This window comes from Zosterops lateralis (genome assembly GCF_965231275.1).
Source record: "Zosterops lateralis genome assembly, chromosome: 11".
Classification (NCBI taxonomy): Eukaryota; Metazoa; Chordata; class Aves; order Passeriformes; family Zosteropidae; genus Zosterops; species Zosterops lateralis.
Window position 1 is genome coordinate 14,836,596 of NC_139771.1, and position 25,608 is coordinate 14,862,203.

Genomic DNA, 25,608 nt, shown 5'->3' on the forward strand with positions numbered 1-25,608 from the left:
TTCCCACACTGGAGTTTTTCTTTGCAGGAAGAAACATTTTAAACATTGCAAACAGAAATGATAAAGACAGTGCGACTGGAGAAGAACAGCAGTCAGTTCACTGCAGGCAGCCTCGCAAAAGAAAATACCTCTGGGCCAAATTCAAACCTGGTGTAAACAGAAGTCAATCTTCCAGCAACAGGGGGATTAGCCCCCAGTCGCACTAGCTTTGATTTTGCTGCTTGATGTTTATATCACTAGAGACCAAAGAATATACTTGCCAGACAAGAATAGGAATCATTAAGTCTGTGGTCCAAAGTGAGGCGCTGAACCATCTCAAAGAGTGAAGCGTGGTCAAAGTTACAGGGATTGGAAGAGATAAATTCATCCATGCCATGCTTTTGAGCTCTATCTGCATCTGTTCATTTATACATATAGAGAAAGACACCATTTAGAGAGATATAAGACATTTTAGTTGACAAATATAACAGAAAAAAATATACAGTATGAAGCATGAAAGCCAAGTATTTCCTCTTCCCTCCATTGCCATTAAATTTTCTCTTTGCAGGCTATACAGTACACTTCACCTCCCATTGTCAACTTGCATCAGTTATGAACTATATTATTGCATCTAGGCAAAAGATTTTAGAATTAACATCTTGTCAACTGCTCATTATAGTGCATTTATTCTGTACTTAAAACCAGAACACAAACGCACAAATTCACTCTGCATCTTACAATAGGCTATGAGTTAACAGAATTTTGGCTCACATAAGTAAATTAGCTCCTATTTAGATAGTGGTGGTTAATTGTAATAGATTCTGCCATTCTAATGAAGTTACAGCTTTTTTCCTCTACTTTTACTAGGTTTTCTAGGTATCACACCAGTTACGTTGTTCTTTCCCCAAATGCCAATGTTTGTCTTCCCCACGGCAATTTTTTCCCTAACAGCAACTTTAAATGCTACCTCACTGAAATAAAAAGATGCTCTTTTAAGCATTGCTAAGAAGTTAAATTGATATGTAGTTTGTTGTCACAGAGGCAGTAACCCGACAGTGCGTCGGAGCTGCCAGTCATCCCGATGGAGAGACTGAATTTCCTCTGCCTAGATTACAAGCTGCCATTTTTGGGTGAATTAACAGCCTCAACGTATTCACACTTCTCTGCTTTGGGTGACGTTTATGGGCACTAACTCCTAGGGGCTAATTAATTAATCTCAACGTGGTTAACTAAACTACACCAAATTCAGCAGTTGAAATGAAGCCTCCAAGCCAGCCTGGGTGCGGCCAGCCAGGACCCCGCTGGGAGCAGGTTTTGTTCTAGCAGCGGCTGGGGAATTAAAGGACACCTTTCACTTGGTTTTGTCTGTGCTCAGCTTCCTACTATATGGGTTCTTGCCAAATCCTCGACAAAGAAAATAGGATTTAAATCCTTCCCCTGTTTATAGCCTCCTAGGGGAACTGGGTGGCCTTGAAACAATGTGGCTGAAAGGACACAAAAATGCAGTTTTCCGCAGCAGGAGTATATGGTAACTGTATTTGTTTTAAAACAAAATCCCTCTTTACCAGAAGAAAAACCAAAAATCCTTAATTAAAAAGAAAAAAAAAAGTTTTAAATGAGAGTGAGAATGTTCTCTTATATATGTTTTTCTATTCAATATTTAGCTGTGAAGGATGGCATGTCTTTCCAAATACCTCATTTGTGTCAGTGCTCTCACATAGTAATGATCATTGGTAGCAATCTTTACATTTTCTGTATAGTCTGTCGTTATCTATATACAAAGTGTATAAATAACATCACTCACTGGAAAGAAATCAGACAAATTGAAACATGTAACATTTCAATTAGCTGCTAGCAATACTTAATTCAGCTGTAGCTGGCAATTTTCCTCACTATAGCCCCGCTGAATAAACACTGATGTTTTTCCTACAGAGGATTAATTTTGCTCCCCTGTTTCACTGTATGTGCTGGGTACTGCTGCTCCCCATCCCTGCCTCCATTCCAGGACCCAAATCCCCCCCCTACTCTGCTGTGCATTCAGCACCAGGACAGAAGCAGCTGCTGATGGTGCTGAGTGAGGTGGCAGCACAAGGGCTGGCTCAAGGGATGGGAACAACCTCCCTGGGGAGCACATCACCTCCATGGCACCTCTCCAGCATCCCTGGGCAGGGGATGTGAAGCCCACCCAGCCCTGTGGCCTGCAGCATAGACTGGCTCCTGTCTGTTTTGACAGCTTTCTGCCCCATTGTCTCTGTCCCTTTGGGCCAAGATAGATTTGATTGCATTCACTCCCAAAGAGTTCGGCTGTGCTGTTTTCATTCTATCCCCAGTGCCCGGAAAATGTTTTAACAGCTATTATCAGACTATTTTTAATGGCTTGCTGCTCTGCCCGGCTCCTCAGAGTTGACTGCAAGCTGACAAATTGGCTGGAGGCCTTCATTTGCCAGCTTTGCTCAGAGATTTTATTACTTTTCAATTAGGAGCCCTGATACACTGTCAATCCTCCTGCTCAGCCAACGAGGCTCTGAGAGCCGAGTAAATCAGCTGGAAACTGGAAGAGTCCTCTAGCCCTTTAGCTGGTGAACCTTTTTGAGCATATGTGCTAGAAAGCATGTTTGAAATAAGTATTTTTTATTCCAGAATAATAAGCTTTTTCAAATATTACATTCTCTGAGCAAGGTGGGCAAAGAGCAGACCTTCTGCTGGTGGGAACCAACTGAAGCGCCGCTGGATTCCACAGAGCTGAGGGTCTGGTTGGGCTTTTTACAATCTCCCTGCCCAGGGCAGGGGCACAGAGAGTTCCCTGACAAGCGTGAGAACAGACACAGTGATTAAATGTCCTTCACAAGTGTACATAATCAGGGGCAATTTTACTTTCATTAAACACTTTTAAGCCACATCTTCCGTTGGGTGTCTGCTCGAAAGCCCATCTGCCCCAAATCTCTCCTCATCAGAACAACCACATGAAGAGAGAGACATCAGACATGGCACTGTGTGAGCTCAAGTGACCAGAAAAGCATTATGCACATGACTTCTGCTCAGTCAGTGATTTAAAACGTGGATTTCTGCCATGGGAAGGAGGATGAGCAGCTGCAGCTCTCCCTGCACAGCCCAGTGCTGCAGCTTTCATAGCCAAACCATTTTGCATCAGCAGAGATGCAGGGCTGGGTAGGTGCACATCACCCACCCAGGGGATACAGCAGTCATGATGTGAACTGGAGATGTCCATGGAGAATGGTAATATAAATATGTATTTCATTTAAATGGAATATCAGCTCTGGGCCAGGTGCTTCATTGGGCAAAATTCTTAAAAAAAAAATAAGGAGCAGGTTAAAGAAATCAATCCTATACTCAAGTCACTTTCCCTTAATTATTCTAAATAAACACCCCATGCACCTTGCAATTTATTTTTGCATTTTGATTTTTCCAATGGGCTCACTTTAAAAAATGAAATTCATGAATCAAATTATACCAAAACCATTAAACTTCATAGGTAACGCAAAAAGAAAAGAACAGATCTAAATATATTATTACTCTGTTTGAGACAAATATCTGCAATTTAAAATAATGCCAACATTTGCATATGTAATAAGGTTTATTTACAATTCACCGTCTTTCAAAATGGCCTATACAGTTTGAATGGGATTTTAAACAAAGTACAAAACGAGAATGGCTAATATTCACACCCAAACTGTACAGCAAATTTTTAAGTACTTCAAATTAATTGTTTCAGTCAAATACAGCTGCTTTTTTGACCCTGCTCTGTTATTCTAGCTAAAAAGGAAGGAGAAACCAAAGAAAGAAAGTTATATGATGCTCCAGTAATTTGCAATCCCTTCCCAAGGTGCCGTGCCAAGCTCGCTGGTGTTTCTTTGTTCGGGGCCCCAGCTGAAATGCTGCTGCAGGCCCACAAAAGTTATCTTACATATTTAGACAAGCTGCACACAACTGCAGCTGAAAGGTGTTCGATGGTGGTCTCAGGAGGGAGGCTGCCAGCGGAGGGACATGGCCAGCACAGGCTCCACAAACCTTTCTTCTGCAAAACTGCAGACTCTGGTCTTTTATACAACATTTGGTCCCCTACATTACCGCCTTTTTTTAGTACTGCTGGGTTTATTTTGTCCATTTTTATCCAGTTTGCATTTTGTGCTGACTCCATTAACTGGACCCTTGTCATACATAACCTCCCTACATGTGTTTGAAATCAGAGTCTTAAAAATCTGCCAGTGTCAGGAACATAAAGATTTCAACAGTAACAAGAATCATAAAAAGCAAAGGACTGTCCCACTGTTTGGTTCTCTGAGGGCTATATTTCTCTTTATCTATCTGTTATTTAAAAAGGAAGAGACAAACCAGTCAAATCTCTCATTCTTTTTTTCCTTAAATGTATTTCCCTGCTCTCTGCATTTCTTTTGCTCCAGCAATAATTTTGGCAGATTTTGCTTTGAGAGCAGTGAAGTTAATAGCGGGGGACAAGCTCCATAAAAGAATTCTTGTTATAAAAGGCTTTAGGTAGCCATTTTATTGTAAGAATTTCTTCCTCCAGATTTGTTTCTTTTCATTAATAAGTGACTTTGTTTTAGTACCAAAGGCAACTGAAAATCTAGTAAATTTTACAACATATTTCCCTGTTGCAAGAACAATAAAAAAACCACCAAACAAACAAAAACCCAAACAACTGTAAATTAAAAGGTGACTTTGTATCTTACTCATCTGGAAAATGTGTGCTTGTCATATCTGCTTGACATTACAAGAATGAAGATGTGGTTTGGACAGTAACAAACAATGACACTAGTCAACCTCATCAGGAGACATGAAATAAAGGAATGACAATGATTGATGGCAGCTATTCATTTACAGATATTTCTAGAAAAGTCTTCGTTGGCCTGGTTGGGCAAAGCAGGAGAACTTTTCCAGCCTGGCCAGCAATGCACCACGGTGGGCAGCTCATGGAGTACCCACTGCAACCCACTGCCTGCCCTGGGGGGCAGTGGGGTCCCCTCCTGCTCATGGACACATTTGGGCTGTGACTTGTTAAAGAAATACCCAAGGAAGTGCCTAAAAACCTCATTTTGTTTGCCTGTGTGCAGCAAGAGACTTGACTAGCAAATACCAGTGTTCTGGAGGGGGAAACTAAATCCCTGCACCTGTATTAAAATGCCAGATGGATTGTGAGTGAGCTGCTGGCAGTGCTAGCTGGTGACTTACCACGTCCCCTCCTCACTGTGCACTGTGGCATTGTCACCTCTGAGAAGTGATGTGTGTGTGCTCAGGGCTCTGCAAACCTCCTCCCCAGACCTGCTCCCCGTGCAGAGCTCTGGCTGCTGCAGGAGCCTCAATCTGCCTCTCAGCTGCAAAGCCAAGAGCTTTCTTCTCCCCTTCGTATTATTGCATGTTAGAAGATAATTTTAAATATAACAGGCTGTTTATTCCTGTGGCTTATGGCTTTTCCCCTGCTGCAAACAAATTCTTTTCTGATTCAGTTAGAATTTTAATAAATTCTTATAAATGCTCCTATAAATCACCAGACCCACCAGGCACTGAATTGCAATCTAAGTTGTCTAAGGATTGGTAGTTAGATGAGTAAGAATTTGTAGTATGCACTTACATAATTCCTTGTGTGGCAAGTTAAAAACACAGTTTTAGAACAGCTATTTATAATATAAAACATTGTTTCACAATATAGCATTTTTATAACTATTTAAAAATATTTTGAATTGGATGGCTGCAGTAACCTGTGAATTTCTATTTCATAAGTCAGAGTTCCAGGCTTCTTAAAGCATGTAGAAGAGATTTACAGGCTAGTTTTAAATTCATGCAAGTTATGTGAAACTGATTTAACATTTTAATTCTGCATTCCTGCAATGAAGCATCTGCAAGTTGACAATATAGAAGACACAGCAGCGTTCTCATGATATCTTTAACTATCTAAAGAAAGTAAAGCAATTAAAGCACAAAACTAATAATCTAATAAGATAGCAATGCATTGTAGTGCAAATACATGTAATGTTGCCAAACCCAGGTTCATTCATTCGTTCATTCATTCACTCTTTCTTTCTTTCTTTCAAAGAGGCAAAAATCTGAATTTCATTGAAATTAAACTTTTGTGGGTTTTTGTTGTTTGTTTTTTTTTTTGCAGTAAAGTCTGATAAGAATTCTCTTCGGAAATCCAAACATTTAGAAAACAAAATAAAGAAAGAAAAAAGAAAGTGTCTGCTGAGAAGGAATTCTGCCTGCTACCCAGGGGGATATTTGTACACACACGCACATACTCACGCGTAGGAAAAAAGAAGAAAAAAGAACTAAAAGGAGGAGGAAGGAAAAAAGGGGTCTTGTTGATGGCCAAGAGGGATGACACCGCCTGTTCCTTCTCATAATTGCATTCAGGTACTCCGGATACATATTTGCCAGCTCTCATGACCCACTGATGCTATTCCCTCCTAAGGAAAGTAGGCACTCACCAGATATTACAGAAGATTTTAACACCAAAATCTTACAGCATAGGTCTGGGCTTTTATCTTTTGCAAAGTAGGTATACCAGTGGGAAAAAGTAAAATAGCAATTCCCCTGGCTTATTCTTTGACTAGCACAGCTTTGATTGGTGACTGAGACCCATGCTAAAACAATAATTTATGATAATTTTGGGCAATAGCAGCACCCCTCCATGAAAAATGCATTTAAGTCAGAGCAGGCCAGCGTCTCCAAATTCAGGGTGACCCAGAGAGCTGCCACTTGCTGCTGAAATCATTCCCTACTGAGCTAACGGGAGAGGGAACTAATCAAACCTCGATGATTCAGGGCTCTTTCCACAGGGCATATGTGGAGGGGTTTCTGGGGGGTCTCCTCTGGAGTCCTGCACCTTCTCTGGGACTCTTGGGGTCTCCTGCCCTACCTTTCTATGCTTTGAGGTGTCCATGGTTAGCCCCGCACTCTGGTGCGCTGCACCAAGCTAATCATCGGCACGGAGAGAAAGGATATTGTCAGAGTGCAAAATGATCTGTTTTCAGGCAGGAAGCAGTCAACTAGATGTAATTTCCATGAAACAAAAGAAGGTATTATTTACAGTTTTATTGTGATGTTAATTAATATTTACATCTTGGAATGAAAAATAGAAATGTTAATGATTGGCTTTACTAAGAGGATCACTTGATGCCAATGTGAAAGCCAGGGAGAGAAGGCAATTATGCAAACATCACATGCATCCCAATTTCAGTATGGAAACTTACATTTCAAATCTCAATTCAGGAAAATAACATGGAAAGTTTGTACTACAAAATCTAAACATGAGAAAGATTTAAGAGAAAAAAAAAAAGCACATTGCATATGTCAGATAATCTAGTCTGATTATCTGAGCTGTGCTAGCTACAGGGAAGCACTTACCCTTGAGTCCAGCTAGAAGTTAGCAGGGTAAGAAGGAACAAACCAGAATAACATAAAGACTAGCAACAAGGCTCAGGAAAGCAGACAGGAGCCCTAACCTAGCAGCTAAATATTTGGGTTCAAGCAAAGAATGAAAAAGAAACTTAAAGAAAATCAAACCAACCAAAAAGAAAACCACTTACAGCCGAAAATTTCTCAAGCAGCTCAATAAACCTTGCTACTTATTATGGGGGAACAAATCATCACAAATTCTCAAAACAACCAACTCATTGTATATGGTGTGATTAACAGTTATTAAATATAAACAGACATTAAAAACTAAATACAACCACAAATGATACGTAGAACAAGTATACACCAATCTTTCATGTTAGAAGAAAAAGGCTTCAAGAAAAAAAAAAGGAAGAATGTTGAGCACGTTTGGGAATTTTCTTTGATACATCACTAACACAGAACAAGCAAAGATTGGTGCTTTCAGACAAGTGACCACTTTTATGAAGCTTAAATATTGCCAAAAGGTGTAATATGTATTGGCAGCATTATTGACTATAATACTGTGAATGATTTCAACAGTAAACAAGAACAGTTTGGGGTTTTTTCTTTTATAATGCGAACACTGGAGAAAAGCACAGCTTTGTGTAAATGGAATTTTTGTTTGAAATTGTAGCAAAACAAAAAAAAGCAAAACTTTTCACTCTAACAGGTATTGTTCACCCACGTAAAAGGAACTGTAAGTCATACAAAAATTAATGAATAGCAGGATCTATTTTTTCCAGTACTTAAATTGCAAATAAAATAAACTCCACCCTGGTTCAGAGCTGTCTGTTTACTTCTAAGTCAAGTGCTGCCATCGAACTGCGGATGAGAATTTGAGCGCTGCTCAAGCTTTATATTTACTGTGTCAAAAGAGGTGGGAACCAAATGGAATTCACTATTTCTCCCAAGTTTCCCAAACAGCAAGATACGTGCTTCCCAAGTTTCTGTGCAACAGACAGCTCCATGCCAGGCACGGAGGGCTGGATTCTCTGTGCGTGTGCATGCATGCGCATGAGCCGCCTCGGACTACTACGACATGGAAGCTGTAACAACAGTTACTCGTCAAATGGCTTAACATTTACTTCTTTGCACATCCTCATTCACCATAGCCTCTAATAAGCACAATAAAAAAAAAAAAAAAAATGACAGGTATAAAGATAAACATACAAGAATAAAGTATCTCACAGAAGTCCTTACCTTTCTGCAGGCAAAAAAAAAAAAAAAAAAAAAAAAAAAAAGAACCCCAAACCAATACACCCAAGCCAAATAAACCAGTGACAAACCTAGACCCTTTTAAAAATGCAATACTTGGTATGTTCGGATTTCAAGACTGAAGGAGCTGAGATATGTATTTGTGCATTTAAGACTCTCTGTATGTGGCATGCATGACTCACTGTTGCTTCAGATTATTTAACTGCTGCACCCCATGACTTTTGCAATGAGCACTGCCACGTATAGATGTTAAAATATGAAAAATGAGCAGCCTTTCCTGTTGAGATGAAGGTGTATTATGGCATGTTGCCCTCCTCCTCTTGTAGGATGTGCACAAAGACCTGTCAGAGGTCCAAAGGGGGAGGAGGAAGGGAAACCAAGGACAAAACACACTAGCCCAGAAGATGCTCAAATAGTAAGCCATCACACTGATGGACTGATGAGCCAACTAGTTTCTCTCTCCCAGGCTTTGGCACAACACATCCAAGAAGGCTTCCCAGTTCTTGCAGCAAAAAGGGGAGACTGACGCTGTTCAACTTTACAGAAAAATACATTGTGGATGGAAAGAGGGTGGTGGTGTTATAAAAATAAAAATGATCCAGATTTGGAGCTGGTATTGGCATGAGAACAAGTGAGAGAAACTGAGGTCAGATCCTGACTCGCTCAAATGCCCTGGAGGGCCCAGGGGGTGAAATCTCTGCTGTCTTCACCAGAAGCAAGGACGAGGGAGCCCTGCCTGCTGGCAAGTGAGCGAGATGCAAAAAAAAGGTCAAGCCTGTGGCATCTTTATAGCTCTGAGCACAGTTAGGCTGAGAGTCTGGAGGACCACAAGCAGCACAAGGCTCTGATGGATATGCTGGGCTGTGCAGATGCAGAGTTGACTCCTGGGCTCAGTCACTGACTTCCCTGATCCATGGCAAGGGTTAGAACAAGCCAGCTGTCCCTTCTCCACCCCAGGTACCCTAAGCAAAGGGGTCAGCTCTCCCACACACACAGTGCTTGGCTGTGCAAGCAAATCCTACACCCAAGTGTCCACAGCCCTGGGCAATCCCTTTTCCTCCTCAAAATCCTGGCAGATTTTTCTATAGCTGCTATGATGTGTCTTGGAAAGCAACACTTCACCTGACCCTTCATATTGGTCTGGCAGAGTGAAAATTCTGCAAATATCAGAATTTACCCAGCATAAAAATTTTCCAAGCTTGGTGTCTGCAGAGATGGGAGAAGACTGGAGGGAAAGGTATTTCCTCAGTTTGATGATCTCTGCTCATATCCTACTCTGCAGGGATCATGCTGGGATGAACAGGAGTGTACTCTCTGTGCACCAACCCCACAAATGAGAGCACCCTTTAGCATCAATTGTAAGAAGAGGGAGCCACAAGCAGAATCCCTCTGCTGCTCCCCCTTGCTACGCTTTGAAGGCTTTTAGCATGTGAAAAAGCAGCAGTAGAAGGACCTGTGCCTGCTGTTTCCAAGAACTCGCTGATTTAACATTCTGGGCAGAGGGACATAAATCCTTAGGAATGCTCTCAGGTCAGCACGACTCAGCCAGGCCTGGAGGCTCATCACAGCCAGTAAATGCCCCACTTGCAAGAGGCCAATTCCCACCTCCCACTTTGGCTTTCAGAGAAGTGTCCTTCCTTCTCAACCCTAGTTCTTTACACCTTGCACTCCCAAAGTCAGTGACTGCAATGAAGAGGATGAGGATCACTGAAAATAAAACACTGACTATAGGTTACCACACTGCATCCCACTTGCAGCAGCAGCAATGCAAGGCAGAAGGGACATCAAAACAAGCAGGTGTATGGAAGATACAAAAAAATAAAAAAGCAGTAAGCAGAGGTTTTCTGCTGTAGCACTGGTCTGCAGCTGTATGTCTTGTACTGATACCTTCTATAAATATTGACATGAAGAAGTTAAACAAATATAAAAGATGGTCAAGTGCTATTGATAAGGAAATCTCAGATTTTCTGAGTTCCTTACAACAATATACTCCATAACTGCTTTACAAAGACCATTTAAAAAAGTTGAAATCTATTTTAATCAGACAAATGCTTTAATTATTTACCACTTTTCCTTATTTTATTTATATTTAATGATATTAATTCTTAAATTTTGCTGAAACTAGCAAGAACTGCTGTATGTTACATAACAAAGGGGCTGCAGACAATTGAGACCTTCAAGAAAAAATGAGCAAAGAGGCAATTGTGTGGTTTATAATCAAATTACATTTGCAAGAGGAAAGAAATTGCTCTAAATTTCAGATGAAGGAAAGTGTGTATAACTGCATAGGACATGCAGCATAGCTACGACTTAAAAGATGATTGCTTTAAATTCACATCTAACTGGCCTGCAAAGCAACCTGTTAAAAATACCATATGTTTTCCTACAGTTGAATATTCAACAGGAGACCTCTTTTTGTGTGTGCATTTCATACTTGCAAGATTTGCACCTGTAGTTTTGACCACGTGATGCATTTGACAGACAGCTAATGGTGCTAATGAATTGCTCTGATCTGGGTGTGCAATTTATTGTGTGTGGGTAAAACACATGTCTGTGAAAAGCAAGGTGGGTCTCAGGCTCTCAGATCCCAGTCTCTCTCCTCCATCAAGTATTGCACTTTAAAATACCCATTGATAAGTTCCCCCAAGGAATTTTGTTTCTTGGGTTTGGTTCTGTCAAACACACAGGTTAACTGCTTCTGGATCTACTGATGTAAAAAGGAGCTTTATGATAATGAAAAAACTTTTTGTTTTGAAATCAGAAACACGTGTGTAAACATTGATTTACATCAGTGCAGAAAATCTTTCCATTAAAGACTTTGGCTGTCTAGGAGAACTTATTTACTTACAAAATTGAGAGATTGGAGCATCTATCTGGGGTACATTTCCTCCTTTAGCATTTAGCTTTTGCACTTGGGTAGGTGGCACAGGTTTGTGAGACTGGCCAGTGGCTCGGTACATGGCTTGGACCCACAGGATACGGTCCTGCTCATCGTCACTCGCAAAAATCACCGTGTCTCCTTCCTTCACAGCATTGAAGAATGTTCTGCCACCATCCAAACCTGGCAGGAAAGGAAGTGACAATGCAGTTTCACAGACTTTGAGGCCAGCCAGGAGATCTCCCCCGGTTTTCCACCCCAACACTGCTCAGGTGTCTCTTCACCCAGCCCCATGCTGCTCCCAGCTCAGTCCCCTCCCCTGCACCAAACTCACCTGCAACACAGACCACAGGTCCCCAGGTAACCCAATTACTAAAACATGCCCCAACACACTTGGATTAATTGCTTCTCTCACCTACAGCTCCATCTGTGCAAGTCCCATGTGGGCACCACTGGAGCCCAGTTAAAAATGGGGATTGAGTGGGAGGTTCCCCATTAGACTGAAAACATCAGTGATCACACTGCAGAAAAAGGTCCTTGGGTGATATCCTTATTTTTATCATAGCCCTGATTTGGCACCCATCTTCCCATCTCCCTGATATGAGAGTTAAACAGGAATAAAGGTCTTGCAAACCAACCTACTGTATCTTTTCTTATCTCCTCTGGGGGTACCATGACCCAGCGCATGGTGAGGATCACCATGCTCAGTATGTTGCCCCACTGAAATAAAAGAAAAATGGTGCTTGTCTACTTGAAAAAGGGTCTCAACCACCAGCAGGTAACTCCAGGTACCAGGGACTTTCTGCTTCCAGGCACTGACGTCCATTCTAGAGAGAATGGGGCCAGCAAAAATGCTGACTTGGTCCCATAAATATTTTCTACAATAAAGACAAGCACAGCTGCTAGCCTTTTATTTAGGAAATATAATCTGAAGGCACAGGTTTAGAATCATTACTCAATTTGAGCCTTCAGCTGACAATCAAATCTCATTGAGATTCAGGGGTCTAATTCACTTAGGCTCTCCAGAAGAGACGAGTCTTTCCCTCCTCTGGTGCAACTGCTAGCTCAGTCCCTTAGATCTATTTATAGTAAAGTCATGCATAGCTAATGATCAGTATAAACACAAGCATATTTAGAATAAAGCTGATCACAGTTCAGCTGCAGGCAGGGAGGGGAAGGGAGAGGAGTCCCTTTGGGAGTGGTGAGCGCGGGAGCCACCAGCCCCGTACCTGGCTGCGGGTCCGTGTAGTCCACAGTGTATCCGTCGAGCTGCAGCAGCTCTTGAGGTTCTGCTTTTTTCTCCCGGTAGCTGCACATAGCAAATGTATATTGACTAACCTGGGGAAAATCACAAAGCTAAGATGGCACCGGGTGACCACCACAAGGCAATCCAAAGCGCTTACAAACGCTGCACGCTGACAGTGTGTTAGCAGGGACTGGGGGTCATGGGGTGATTTGGATGCTCATTGCCCATCAGAGACAGACTAAACTTTTTACCAGGCTTTTACAAACCCCTCTCTTAGCACATCCTGCTGCAGCACATATCTAATTCTCCACATCAGTACATACAGCGGTTTAATCTCCTCCAAAAGAGTAAGATCCACTGCTTTAAAACCCTCTATCATTCATCCCCAGACAAGTGCAAGAGTGACACCCTGTCACAAACAATGTGAGCTAAATTGCTAGGTGCCAGTCATATTAAAGCAATCTTAAGATCCCACTGATCTCGGCAGTTGTTGTCATCAGTGCTGTAAATGGCAGCTCTCACTCCTCTGAGGTACCATCTGCATGACACGATACATTCAATGTCAAGCTCTTGACGGAGCCGACTCAGCTGCGGGGGCTCTGCCAGGCTCCCGAATCGCCTTTAGGAGCCCATCAGGCCGCATCAAGACCCGGCGTACCCGCCGTGCTGCGATCTGCATGGTCGGCAAGGAGCTCAGCCAAGGGAGGAGAGGAGAGGAATTCTCCGTGCCCCAGGCTAGGAACTCACAGGGAAATTTACTGTCAAATGATTTCAAATGACTTTGTTAAGGTTGTGTCATATCCTGGACGCCTGACGTAATTTTATTCGTCTGGACGTTTTCTTGACCTCTGGAGGAAACTTTAAAACTCTGGTGGGTGGCAATGAATTGTGCTTGTCATTTTTTGGAAGTTGGGAGAGATCCTGAAAGATGGGAGCATGGCTGAGCTGGGGGGTTTTGTCTTCAAACTCCAGCCAAATTGCTTGGCTACAAAGATACATGCAGCACTTATTTCGGTGGCATCTCTCACTAATAAAATGCAATTTATTGAAGTCGGGAGACCTGTCTACTGGCACAGCGTCTCCCAGTCGCCACTTGGTTTATTGCTGCCCTCTATGGGCTTCTGCTTGCTGCCAGCCTGCTCTAGCAGCCCTGCCTGCACTGAGCCTTCCTCCAGGAACAGCTCCAAAAGCCACCTAAGAATAAACTCTATCATTAACACATTTGTGGGAGTAAGACTAAAAGCGATGCTTTAAGCATCTTGCATCCTCCTTAAAACTACCAGCACTGACAAAAGATTGACAAGTAGCAGACCAATAGCAGGAGCACACCAGTGCATATTCCCTGTTCTGAACTTTGCATGCCTACCATCGTATGGGCAACACAAAAATTAAAAAGATTAACACGGAGGAATCTAAAAATAACCCAGTGCCCCACAGCACAACATTCAGGCTCCCGTGGTGTTCATTCAGTCGTACTTGCAGTATGTTGCTGCCATCTCCTGGAGAAACTCTGGAATGAGCTTTATTTATGGGAAAATCCTAGAGATCTTGTCTGAGCAGTAAGGATTTGATTTTTCTGTGTTAGACGGCCTGAACTTCAGGGACTGCAGGATAAATGCAATTCCTGAAATTATTCAGTGCTAACCTATGCTGACATTTATTGAAAACCTTAATACCACAAATGCTTTTTTCTTTTCCTGTATGGTCTATAGCAACAGGTAAATTTATTCAGTAGTTCAGCTGTTGTTCTCTGACCCTGAACATGAAGTCTGAATTTTGGGCTCTTCTTCATATACAAATAATTCCCCATCTCTTTGGACCCAGAAAATATTCTTCTGCCCTAGCAATAAGACAACCACAGCAACGGAGTGGCAACATAGGGAAAAAAAGGCATTTCAGAGCTTGTATTTCTCATGTTAAAGGTTATAAATGACAGGTGTAGACAGTAGGCTCTGGTGGAGCCATCCTGGGACACAGGCAAAGCAAACTGGTCTCTCCTGTTAGGATGCACAGGATTTCCTTGAAAGAACATTGTTACCAGAAGAGACTTTCAAGAGAAACCTGCAGGTGGGTCTGTAACATGCAGTGAGCAAAGGCTCATCCAGGTTCATATCCTACTTCTTCTCTACTCACACAGCTCACAAGCCCAAGCCCAGGAACACCACACAGCTTGCTGGCAGCAGCAAGCAAGGATCAGGTTGGAGAGAGGACAAAGATAATGATGGCCTCTGGAAGAGGTGCCAGCTGTGCCACGCAAAGTGCCTGCACCTAAACAGCTCAGACTACTGACTTCAAGGACTGGCAGACCAGCCTGTGTGCCCTTTCCTGCTGCCTAGAGCATTTACTGCTTGGGGTCACAGAGAAGTTGGTGCCATGGCTACCAGTGCAATGTGGCTCCTTCCATTTACAAGCAGTGGTAAAGCCAAGCCCAAGAAAATGAGATTCTAGAAAGCTCAGTATGTCCCAGTTGTGCTTTGCTGCTGAACAGCACTGTAGGGTCAAGAGGAGATTGCACTTGCCTTTCATCAGTCCTCCAAAATATTGTGCTTTACAAAGCCTGCTTTCTGTAAAGCTCAGAAGTGGCCAGACAAGTGAAACAGTTAATAGCAGAAATTAATCTTACAGCCTGCTGAGTTCACTCTGAACCATAGCTGAGTATGAGAGCGAGTGAGCAGATGGGATGGGCAAGATTAATGGTTTGAGTAATTGGAAAAAACACAGATACAGAGAGGAAACTGAAGGAAGACAGAGGAGAAATCTCTGCCCAGTGAGGGACAAAATCTCAAAGCAGCTGGGATTTCATCCAGGGACTTGATGACAGCCAGGAAAGGAGCATCTAAGGAAGCTGAACTGAGAGAAAGTAAAAGAAGGAAACTAATCCAAGGCACCCCTGGTTGGTTCATTACAAAAAAAGAAAACACTTTGAGAAATAATTTGAGACAAAAGAACATAAGGGGAGAAAGAAGTGGGGGGAAAGACAAAGAAATTCAGGAAAGGGGAAGCAGACAGCAGGAGACAAATGCCAAAGTTCACTATTCCCAGGCTGCTAAATTAAGTCTGACTTTCTTGGCACTTGACCATATTCTGTCACCAGCTATATAATCCAACTGATTAATAAATACAGCAGATATGCATTAACCAGTCCTGACTTTGTCCTGGTTTCTCCACCAGAGACTCCTGCTTTAGTGAGCATTGTTTTCCCCAGGATCCTGCTCAAACCTGTTAATTGTCATGCCTCACACTCTGAGCTCAGTCATTTGCTCCCCCTTTTTTACTGTTGACACAACACCACCCTACTTGGGTTAAATTCTTAAATGGACCTTTTCTAAATTAACAGCATGCATTTTGTCCCAAGGGAGAGAAACCGTGCGAAGATACTGCCAGCTGTAATACAGCTTTCCACTTTGATGGGAGGCTCTTGTCCTCTGGTTGCAGCTGTATGTTGCCTCCCAAGCCCTTTCCTGACACAAATGAGCAGAGGAAATGATCTAGCTTGAAAAAAACAAAAAAGCAAAATCAATGGTTTTCATATCTCAGCATATCCAGCCAGCTCTAAAAAACTGCACAAAACAGTTGTCCCAGCTTCTTCTTCAAGGAGGAGATGGGTGTGCTCTCCTGGGCAGGGCTGTGTGGTGGGAATTCATCCTGTGTGAGTATGGACAGGACAGGAAGGACCTACTGCAGCCAGGCATAAGAAGCTGTGGCATCAGTTTAACCAGCAGTTCCAGATATTTTGTATGTATCATACACTCCAGATTTCACAAGAATCATCATCTATGCCTAGTTCTCAGCAAGCTTCTAAGAGAAAACATTATTTAATATGATTTATGGGGACAAGCTGTGGGTCATTCACCTTGGTTTGAAGACCACAGTCTAGGACTGCTGGTGTACCACACTGCAATTCTGCTGAATTATTTTCAATTTCTGGGTGATAGTCAGAGTTACTGAACACTTACTTCATTTCATTTTATCCCGAGTCAGATGAGTTTTGCTAAAAGCAAGAACTGTCACTGTTAGTCTAAATTATACGGAGTTTAGGGAGTCTGTCACTAGAACAATAGATCCAGGCGTAGACACTGCAACTGGTTTTAATCTGCAGAGAGTTGATCTGGTTCCAACAACATTCTGCAAACACCATCAGACACAATCAGCTGAAAACTGCTTCAAGCTACTCAGCAGACATGTCATCCAGGTACCATGGAGTGTTACTTCCCATATGCTGCCAGAGCACAGAAATGGGGTTATGATAAGAGATGAACAGATTCAGTCTGAAACCTCAGTGTAATTAATTCACTTGCCCTTAAAAATCATTGTAAGAAATTTCCTATTGCAAAGCCAGCAAACCCACCAGAACCAACCATGGTGTTATTGCCAGTACAGCACATTAGACCTTGCAAAGAATTAATACAAGCTCTGTCAGCTATCAAAAATCCCAGCTTTTGCACGAGGGTCTAGTTGGCAAACTGGCTGAAATTTGTGTGCTGTGCTCAAGCAGCTGATACAGCAACTTAGGAAACATTTACTTACAACATCTGCAATGGATGTACATTTTCTTTCCTAACCAGTCACAGAGAACTTTGCCCTAAAAAGCTTAATTGCTTTTGCTTACCACTGCCAATGGCATTACTGCTGCCTTTACGAAGCATTTTCCTCGCTTGTGATGCTGCGGACCATTTCCATCCAAGCTCAGGGCCATATTCTGCCATCATTTTCACACTGCATATCTCAGGATTTAAAATTAGGCAAGTAACGAGTCTCTGCCATGTAATTTACATCTAATCAGTATTCTGCTCTTCTGCTGCTCATCTCAAAGGGTGTCTATGAGAAGGGTGGGCAGTGTACAGAGAGGACTGCGATTCATTCGGAAGGGAAAACTAACCCTTCTTAATGCACAGGTCGGTGCTGGAGGAGCACACACACTTGCTCTGCCAGCCATGCCATGCCCTAACCCTTCCCTGAGGGGTTGAGCCAAGTCCACCCAGCAAAGGCAGGTGCTGGAGAGTTGAGGCTCAGGTCTAGAAATGACACAAAGGAGCTGCTCGCACCCACTACACCCAAACAAATCTCTCCTGCATAACCCTTGCAGTTACACAGACACAGAAGGTGCGAGGGATTATTCCACCCAAATTACAAGGCAGTTATTGCTCCTTTCCCCTTCTCTCCAGGGCTTACACAAGCCAAGGAGCAGTGGAAGCGCTCCCAGCAGAGCTGCTTTTTCTCCATACGCGCGCAAAGCCTCCGTTCATGGCGGCAAGGCATCACTGACACAAAAGAGACAAACTGCCATCAACACCTTCCTCCTTGGTGCCACCCATGCAGTTTGGCACTTTTGTGCCTTGTTTAAATAGTTATGAGGAGTTTGAGTATTTATTACCACGAATTTCTTAACTACTGGTACCAGAAGACAGAGTGGTACCACCCAATAGCACTGTAGGAACCGAGACTGTGTCCATCTGAAATGGGGAAAGAGGGAGAGAGCACAAGACCATGAGGGGGAGGTTATTCTGCAAGCAACAAGAGAGGAGACAGAGCTGCTACAGGTAAGGGACAGAGACAATGGATCAGAAAGAAATTGTTTAGTTACTCCTCCAAACAGTCTTGCCCTTCTGACAGTGTCAGGGACTGACCAAGACCACTATACACCAAATGGACTTTACGCTTTGGGCTCTATCTCTCAGCTCTGGTGCAGGCAGGAGCCAGGTGTGGCTGAAGCTCCTGAAAGAGGGGCTGCTCCTTGTGCATTTTGTGTAACAAGAGCCAGTTCACCTTCCTGCAGGGGTTATTTTCTGCCTGTGGTTTAGCAGAGTTCAGAGCATCCTGGACATCAACACCTTTACTGCCAATCCCTGTTCGTATCAGCACCCATCCTTTGCATTGCATGAAAAGCAAATGACAAACATACGGACAGCAAAGTATTTTTATTCCATCTTTATTGCCTGCTGACATGTTCAATATGCTCAAACTACATCTGAGGGACTGCATAGAGAGTGTTTCTTGTTTATATTTGATGTACGGCAGAACACTTTACATTGCACCAAATGTTGAGCAAACGGTAACATAACAGAGAAGCTGCAGTGGCAGCTGGAATTTCTGAGGTGGGCTACAGAGACTCTCTGGGGGCAAAAGTCTGCTCATCTTATTCAAATGAATTGCTTTTCTGGCCAAATTCTGCTCTGATATGCCAACTGACGAATACAGACCTAGTAACATGAGAAAACATGGAATAACTCTGAGAGCTTCAATTCCACAGCAAGCTGAAGAATATATAGCAGCTAAAAACCAGAGAAGCAACTGCAACCACCCTGAATGGCCAGAAGGCTCTGAAAGAAATAAGGGAATCCATGTCCAAACCTGCAAACCCTTGCACAGAAGAGTATCAATAGAATTATTTATGGAAGAAATGAGGTTAGGAAAAATGACTCTGCTTTGGAGCATCCCTGTTCACAGGGAAAAAAGAAATGAGAACTTGGTCTAATAGGACTGAATTTCCTCTCAGAGAAAAGCAATACCAGTTGCAGTACAGGTGATCATGGACTACAATAGCACTTCTAACTTAATTCCAGAACATAATAAAGGAAACATATAGAGAAAAGCAATCCTTCAATCTCTGCCCAAGAACAGGGTCAGTATATAACGTTCCCAAAAGGGAAAGGTGAATAGAGGCATACCCTGTGGCTGCTATACACCACCTTCCCACTCTCTGTGGCCATTTTGACCCCATATGGAGTACAAAATGAGCACTTAAAATGTCTCTGCTGATCATACTTGGTTATGGGGCTAGCTACTCAATGGGTCTCCCCAAACAGCTTCCTACTAATATGGGTCCCATATATCATAAATCCCCTTTACTTCCCAAGGATGGATTTCCTTATCTCCCCTATAGTTTCATGCTATGGAAGTCAGCAATGATGGCTAAAAGGGGAATGAACACAATTAAGTTTCCTACTGAGACAGCTGAACTTGGAGCCATAATTAACACAAAACAAAGGAACCAGCTTATACCAGGTGATTTAGGACCAGGGAAACCAGGTGTCTAAGGTGGAAGAGGGACTGCTTGGACTCCTGTCCTTACCAGCACAGGACAGACAGCACACAAGCATGCTCCAAATGTGGAGTCTGGTGCACCTGGTTTATATCATCTCTGTTCTTACACTTTGACCCTCTACAGCAGACCTGCCATCTGCTTCATCAGCAGCAGGGTTTTACCCTCTAACCTGAGCAGTTTGGATCTATGTTGGATCCCATGTTATTCCATCAGAGCACCTCTGGGTTGCCTTCATAGAAAACCCTGAACAAAGGTTTTATTCCTCACACTTGGAGACAACACACCATGAGAGTCCAGAGAGGAGGGAGAGAGAGATGGAACCAAGAGGACTCTGTGACTTCCTCAGGTTGGTGTGAAGATGGATCAGCACACTGGAGCCTACACTTCTGTGGCCAATGCAGTGGTTTCACCTGTTCTAACACATCAAGTGCTGACCAGATCCTTTTAGGTTACAGAGGACATCTGCCAGTATCCTTTAAATTCTTAACAGTAGTCAAATATATAGGTCTACTGAAACTGAGAGGACAGAAAGTGAAAAAAAGGAAAAAGGGAAAAAGGAAGACACTGCAAAATGATGAGTGCAAAATGATGAGTGAGAGCTGTAGACAATGAGAAGCAGTAATAAATGTGAAGGCAAGATAGATGTCAAGAATGATTTGATGCTGACTCTGACATAGCCAGATAAAAACTTCTGTAGATTCAAACGGGCTCCAAATTTAACATGGAGGTTCAAAAGAGAGCCCAAGAACCTCCAATCAAGACAGACTGAGCTTCCTCCTCACCTCATTAATTCCTCATTAAAATTGATTCTCCATTTTATGAAGCATTCAAGTGCATCTTGAAATTCATGGCAAGAACTTTGCAACTGGGATATCCTTGAGAACACCCACACATTTAGAAAAGAATCCATGATTAACAGACACCCTGCACAGAACCACAGCTCAGCATCAATCACATGGCACTGAAAATGGTCACAAGGCAGACTCAAGTATTTCATGTTGTGATTTAAGATCACTTCTAGTTACATCTGTTACCTGGACCAGGACAAAGAATCGTTTCTTCCATCTCTTCCAAACATTTTTACCAATGGCCCATAAATACCTAGGAGAAAAGAAGAGGTGAATTCAGTACACAAGTGTTATTCTATTGTTCTCTTGCTTTTCAGTATATTTTGTTTATACTTAGAAACTGAAGCTAATGCACAACAGAGAGTAATTACTCTCAAGCTCAGCAGCATTCATGAATGGGTTTATTTCTAGCCTGAACAAATTACCTGCAAAGAAAGCAACATAAAAATCTTACAGAGTCTTAATGTAACACAGTATTAATTCTCTCTTTCCCTTTGTCTTTCACAACTTGCTCAGAATTTGAAGGCCTTTAGTGCCAGTGAATAGCTGTAACATGGTTTGATGGGCAAAGAATGCATTTGCAATGGAAGAATTAAGGGAGAGAAACCCCAAATCTGCTTTAGCCTTCATAAAACCATTTTGCTGAGGGGAGCTGTCAAACAGAGGGACACTTCCTACATCAAACCTAGTAAGCAGGATCTCAATATCCACTGAGCTGACTAAACCAGGACACTTCACTGAGCAGCTCTAAGATGAAATCCAAGAAATTGCTTGGCTACAGATAATTCAAGCAAACGGAATAATTTCTGAGGAGCAGAGAATTTACTGTTTTCTACAAAGGAAGAATTAACTTTTAAAATTAATGTCAAAATAAGCATTTAATCTCTGTGATGAATTGGGCACTGTGACACTGTAACACAAACACTGGCAAAACTAGTGGCAGCACCAGGCTAATAATAAACATAAGGATATTATTCAGCATTAATATGTTTTATGTATCATAATTACTTTAGTTCTGGCTCAATAAATAGAAAAAAATAGTTCATTTTCTGGTTATGCAAAGGGCTCCTTATGCCAGAGGAGATCTAGCATACTCTTGGTGAATGTTTAAACCACAAAACTCCAAGTCATGCTGATGTGGGCTTTGAGTCCTTGGCTAGTCCAGTAAGAGGGTAATAAGTGTCCTTTTGGCTATTGCTGCTAACATCAACAGAAATAAAACCTCAGTTCTTGTAACAAGAGGTATACACCTCAGAGTTTTAAGCAGTATCATGTAAATCAACTATTAGTTGAAGAAAGCTAGAGAACAGCCTTGCTGTCAGCTGAGGTCAAGGAAATAAACAGGACGGGGGATCTGTCCTCTCTGGCTTTGGTGCCTGTGATTGTGGCAAAAAAAATTAAAATTCACACAAGAGTATTGGCTCTGATCTCATCAGCAGAGAAGACAGGAGGAGGAGGAATTAGAAAAGATGAGTGATCTAAATCACCTAATAATGGATAGAATTTAACAAAATGCTATGAAAATAAAAGTGAAACGAAGTTACTTTTATAGTTCCAAAAACAGACTGGAGAGTTATTTCCAACAGTGAGTCTCCTGGACAGTTTCCATTTTTTTGCCACATCCTCAGCTCTGAAGAGCAATCAGAGCCTTGCCAATGGCCTTAGCCAGATCTTCCCAAGGATGATCTAATTTATAACTATATGAAGATAGAAGTGGTCTACTGCCAGATCTTCTGGCACTCCCTCCTGGACAGGAAAGGTGCCTCTTTTAACCTTCCCAGCTATTATTAGTCCTACTCCAGGTAACTGCTATTTAATTGTGGTGTGTACCTCAGTATAAATAATGCCGGTCACACTCAGGTTTATTTCAAGTGGAAAGTGCATTGTGATTTTGGTTTTGAGAAATCAATACAGGGAGACACAGAATAACTTTAAAAAATTTACATTATTCTCAGTAAAAGAGTTGGGCAGTTCACCTATTATTTCTCACAGGAAAAAACATAATTTCCTGTGAGGAAAACTGTTTAAAATTTAAACTGGCTCATATGCATTAAAAAAGACTATGCTAAGAATATGGAAAGTGCACTATAAATGACTGAACTAATGCCATTTTTATATTTATCTTTCTGCTTCACCTCCTGTGAACTTGAGAAAAAGAGTTTCTCTTTGAGAATCTTAAAAAAGCGAGATTTCCTAATGCACATTCAAAACAAAATGACTTTAGATTGAGACAAGTGTTTACCCGGAGTGCTTCATGTTTTGAGGCTTATCCATTCGCACAGCAAGCTTGATCTTCAGGTCCTGATCAGGGCAGTTTTTGGAAACGGTCATTTTGTGCCACTCTGACTGCTTTGGGCTATTAGGAGTAGGATGGAGAACAACCTGTAAGAATTAAAACCAACAATGTTAAAGGGAAAAATTATTCACAAAATGGGGTTTAATGTGGAATAGAAATATATCAGATGATCTAGTTTTGTCCTAGAAGTCAGTCCGGATATGTCTATTCACATCAGTGAGGATGGCTTTTTATTGCTTCTTTAAAGTACAGCTTATTATTTTGAGATTAGGTCATATATTCTTTGGCTCCTCAATCAGCTCAGGAGGCTGTGCAGACAGAACTGCATGATCAGTTCCTATCATTTCAGGATGGTACATCTGACTGAGCTATGACAGCAGATAAAATCTGCATCCCATGTCATGACATGAGTGGCTGCAGGACTCTCCTTCCATTTCATGCAGCAGGAAATTCTGGGAGAGTCTCCAGCTGGAGCACATCCATGCAACACCAGTGACTGCAGATGAACACCAGTGCAAGCACTTGGCTCAAAGGAACTGAAAGCTCCAAGAGGTGAATAGTCTTTCCTGATTATAGCTGTGCTTTCCCCACTCATCCACTACCACTACAAAACAGAGGAGCTCCCTGGAGAGTAAAAAGATATAGAGTATTCCCCTTGGACTACACCACATCCACCATCTTCTCCTGGTATTTTCATATGTTTCCTCTGAGCTGGCCTGACCCCCTTCCTCCCACACCTGTTCCCCTTCTGATGCTTTCACTCTCAGAGGTGACTTTGCCTGGTACAAATTCATTCAAGTTCCCATTGTGCTGCAGTGAGATGAATCTTCTTTAGATCCATTAACCTTTATGCAAGCAAATTGTTTCACAATTCTTACAATTGGCAGCATTCACCCTCATTAACTGATGTGCTGCCATCACTCATTTCTTGCTCATGCCTGGTCTATGCTCCTGCCAAACTCCAGCCCAGACTATAATCTTGTATTCCTCTGGTCTTCAACTTTGATGCTGAGTCAACAATCTAGGGGCTGTTTTCCACCAAAATATCATTGATACTATTACCCTCTGATGAATTACTCTAAAATGTATTTTACTGCTTCCTCTAAAGCCTGAGGTAAACATCAGTAGATTCTCAACTTTACCTTTATCCATTAATGTTATTTATCACTTCTCTTAATGAGTTGCTCTGTCAGGAATCTGAAGGTATTATTAGTCACAGAGATAACTGAGCAACACCAGTCTGTACTGCATCACTACTGGAAGGAAACACATTTAAGCAAATCCTGAAGATGAGAAATGAGTTCCCCACATTAGGCAGGGGGTGTTTGATGATGACAGACCCAAGCTCTGAGCAGCATCCAAGGAACCCCAGTGCCAGGCAGGTCACCTGTGCTAAATGAATCTCTTAGTGAGTTAGTAGACATTCAATATGTTTGGGACACTATCTACTTTGATTTCTAACTCTTTCTTCAACAAAAGACACAAACTTTTCTCAGTGGTGTTGCAATTCACAGCTCTTCCCCTCCTTGCCCTCAGTAGATGAAGTATTGGCATGGCTGAAATCCATGGGAGCCCTGCCACTGGCTTCAATAGGGTCAGGATGTATTCCCATGCCTTCAGCTGCCCATTCAGCAGTGCAGGGCTTGGGAGCATTTTTCAGTTCTCCCTTGGATAAAAGTGGCGATCTGAGGAGTGGCGGCCAGTTGCCAACTTACCACTGGCAATAGAAAGTGGGCTTTGTACCCGCCTGGCAGAGCACAAAGCCACTGCTCAAAGGGCGGCTGAGCAGGGGTGTTTTGTGTATAAAACCTGCTTTCCTCCTCTCTCCATGCAAGCAGGTTCCTGCCCACTCCAACAGCTAAACCAGGGGCTTAACACACTCCCAGTTTCATTATTACTTTAAAGAAGAAATCTTGATGCAGCCTGAGCAGACACGTGTCATCTTTGGGCTGCTCCGGGCACACTGAGCATCCCTTTGAAGTTTGGCCGACTGAAAGCACGGGTGGCCACAGGCCAGGGGGAATCATTGCCAGCTCCCCACACTTGCCACTGCTGGCCTGTGTCCTTCAGCCTGCAGAAACTCAGGGCTCAGGGATGGTTTCCCGCTGGACTGGGAACTAAAGCACATTGGTCGGGCTGGCTCATCAGCCTTTCAGGGCAAGAGGGGTTGCTTTGGGTGCTGACATCTTTCTCAGAACAACATGCACAGCTAATTGCTTCCCAAGACCAGCAAAGTCAGCACTGCTCATGGCTGCCAGTGGAAACAAGACTTACAAAGCAAGAGGGACTGCACTGAGTGTAACCACTCAGGGGAAAATCCCTGAATGGCAGCACGGCCGGCTGGGTGAAAAGCTCTGCTCAGCAGGCCACAGCGGATAAAGGCAGGGTGCCAGGCTGTTTGAAGTAGAAGGTTTTGAAAATAATCCTGAAAATATTATGATGCTCTGCAGCAAAACAATTGTAGGTCTTCAGCTGTAGTACTGCAGCCTAGAGGGGTCATCCCTTTTGTAAAAAAAAGAGGACAGAGAGAAAAGAAGGATCAAGGTGTAGATGAGGAAAGTCTGAAGGGGCTGTAACTCTTTGAAGAGAAGATTGAGAGGAGAAAAGAAGGGGTAGCTTTGCTTTTCTCTCTCTCAAGTGCAAGAATAAAGGATACTTCATGAACATGAAAACACAAATAATTAAAGT

The 25,608-nt window shown here is 42.5% G+C and overlaps 1 protein-coding gene across 8 annotated transcripts in view; it reads right to left on the bottom strand.

The window, feature by feature from the left end:
* CADPS (calcium dependent secretion activator) overlaps positions 1–25,608 on the bottom strand; it is a 207,514-nt gene that overhangs the window by 85,909 nt on the left and 95,997 nt on the right. For all 8 annotated transcript variants that reach the window (XM_083869747.1, XM_083869743.1, XM_083869746.1 and 5 more), the window contains exons 8-12: positions 22,867–23,006; positions 20,811–20,877; positions 12,715–12,823; positions 11,456–11,668; positions 261–397 (exon numbers count right to left, since the gene is read on the bottom strand). In XM_083869747.1, coding sequence (XP_083725873.1) covers positions 261–397; positions 11,456–11,668; positions 12,715–12,823; positions 20,811–20,877; positions 22,867–23,006 — 666 coding nt within the window. The remainder of the gene's footprint in view (positions 1–260; positions 398–11,455; positions 11,669–12,714; positions 12,824–20,810; positions 20,878–22,866; positions 23,007–25,608) is intronic.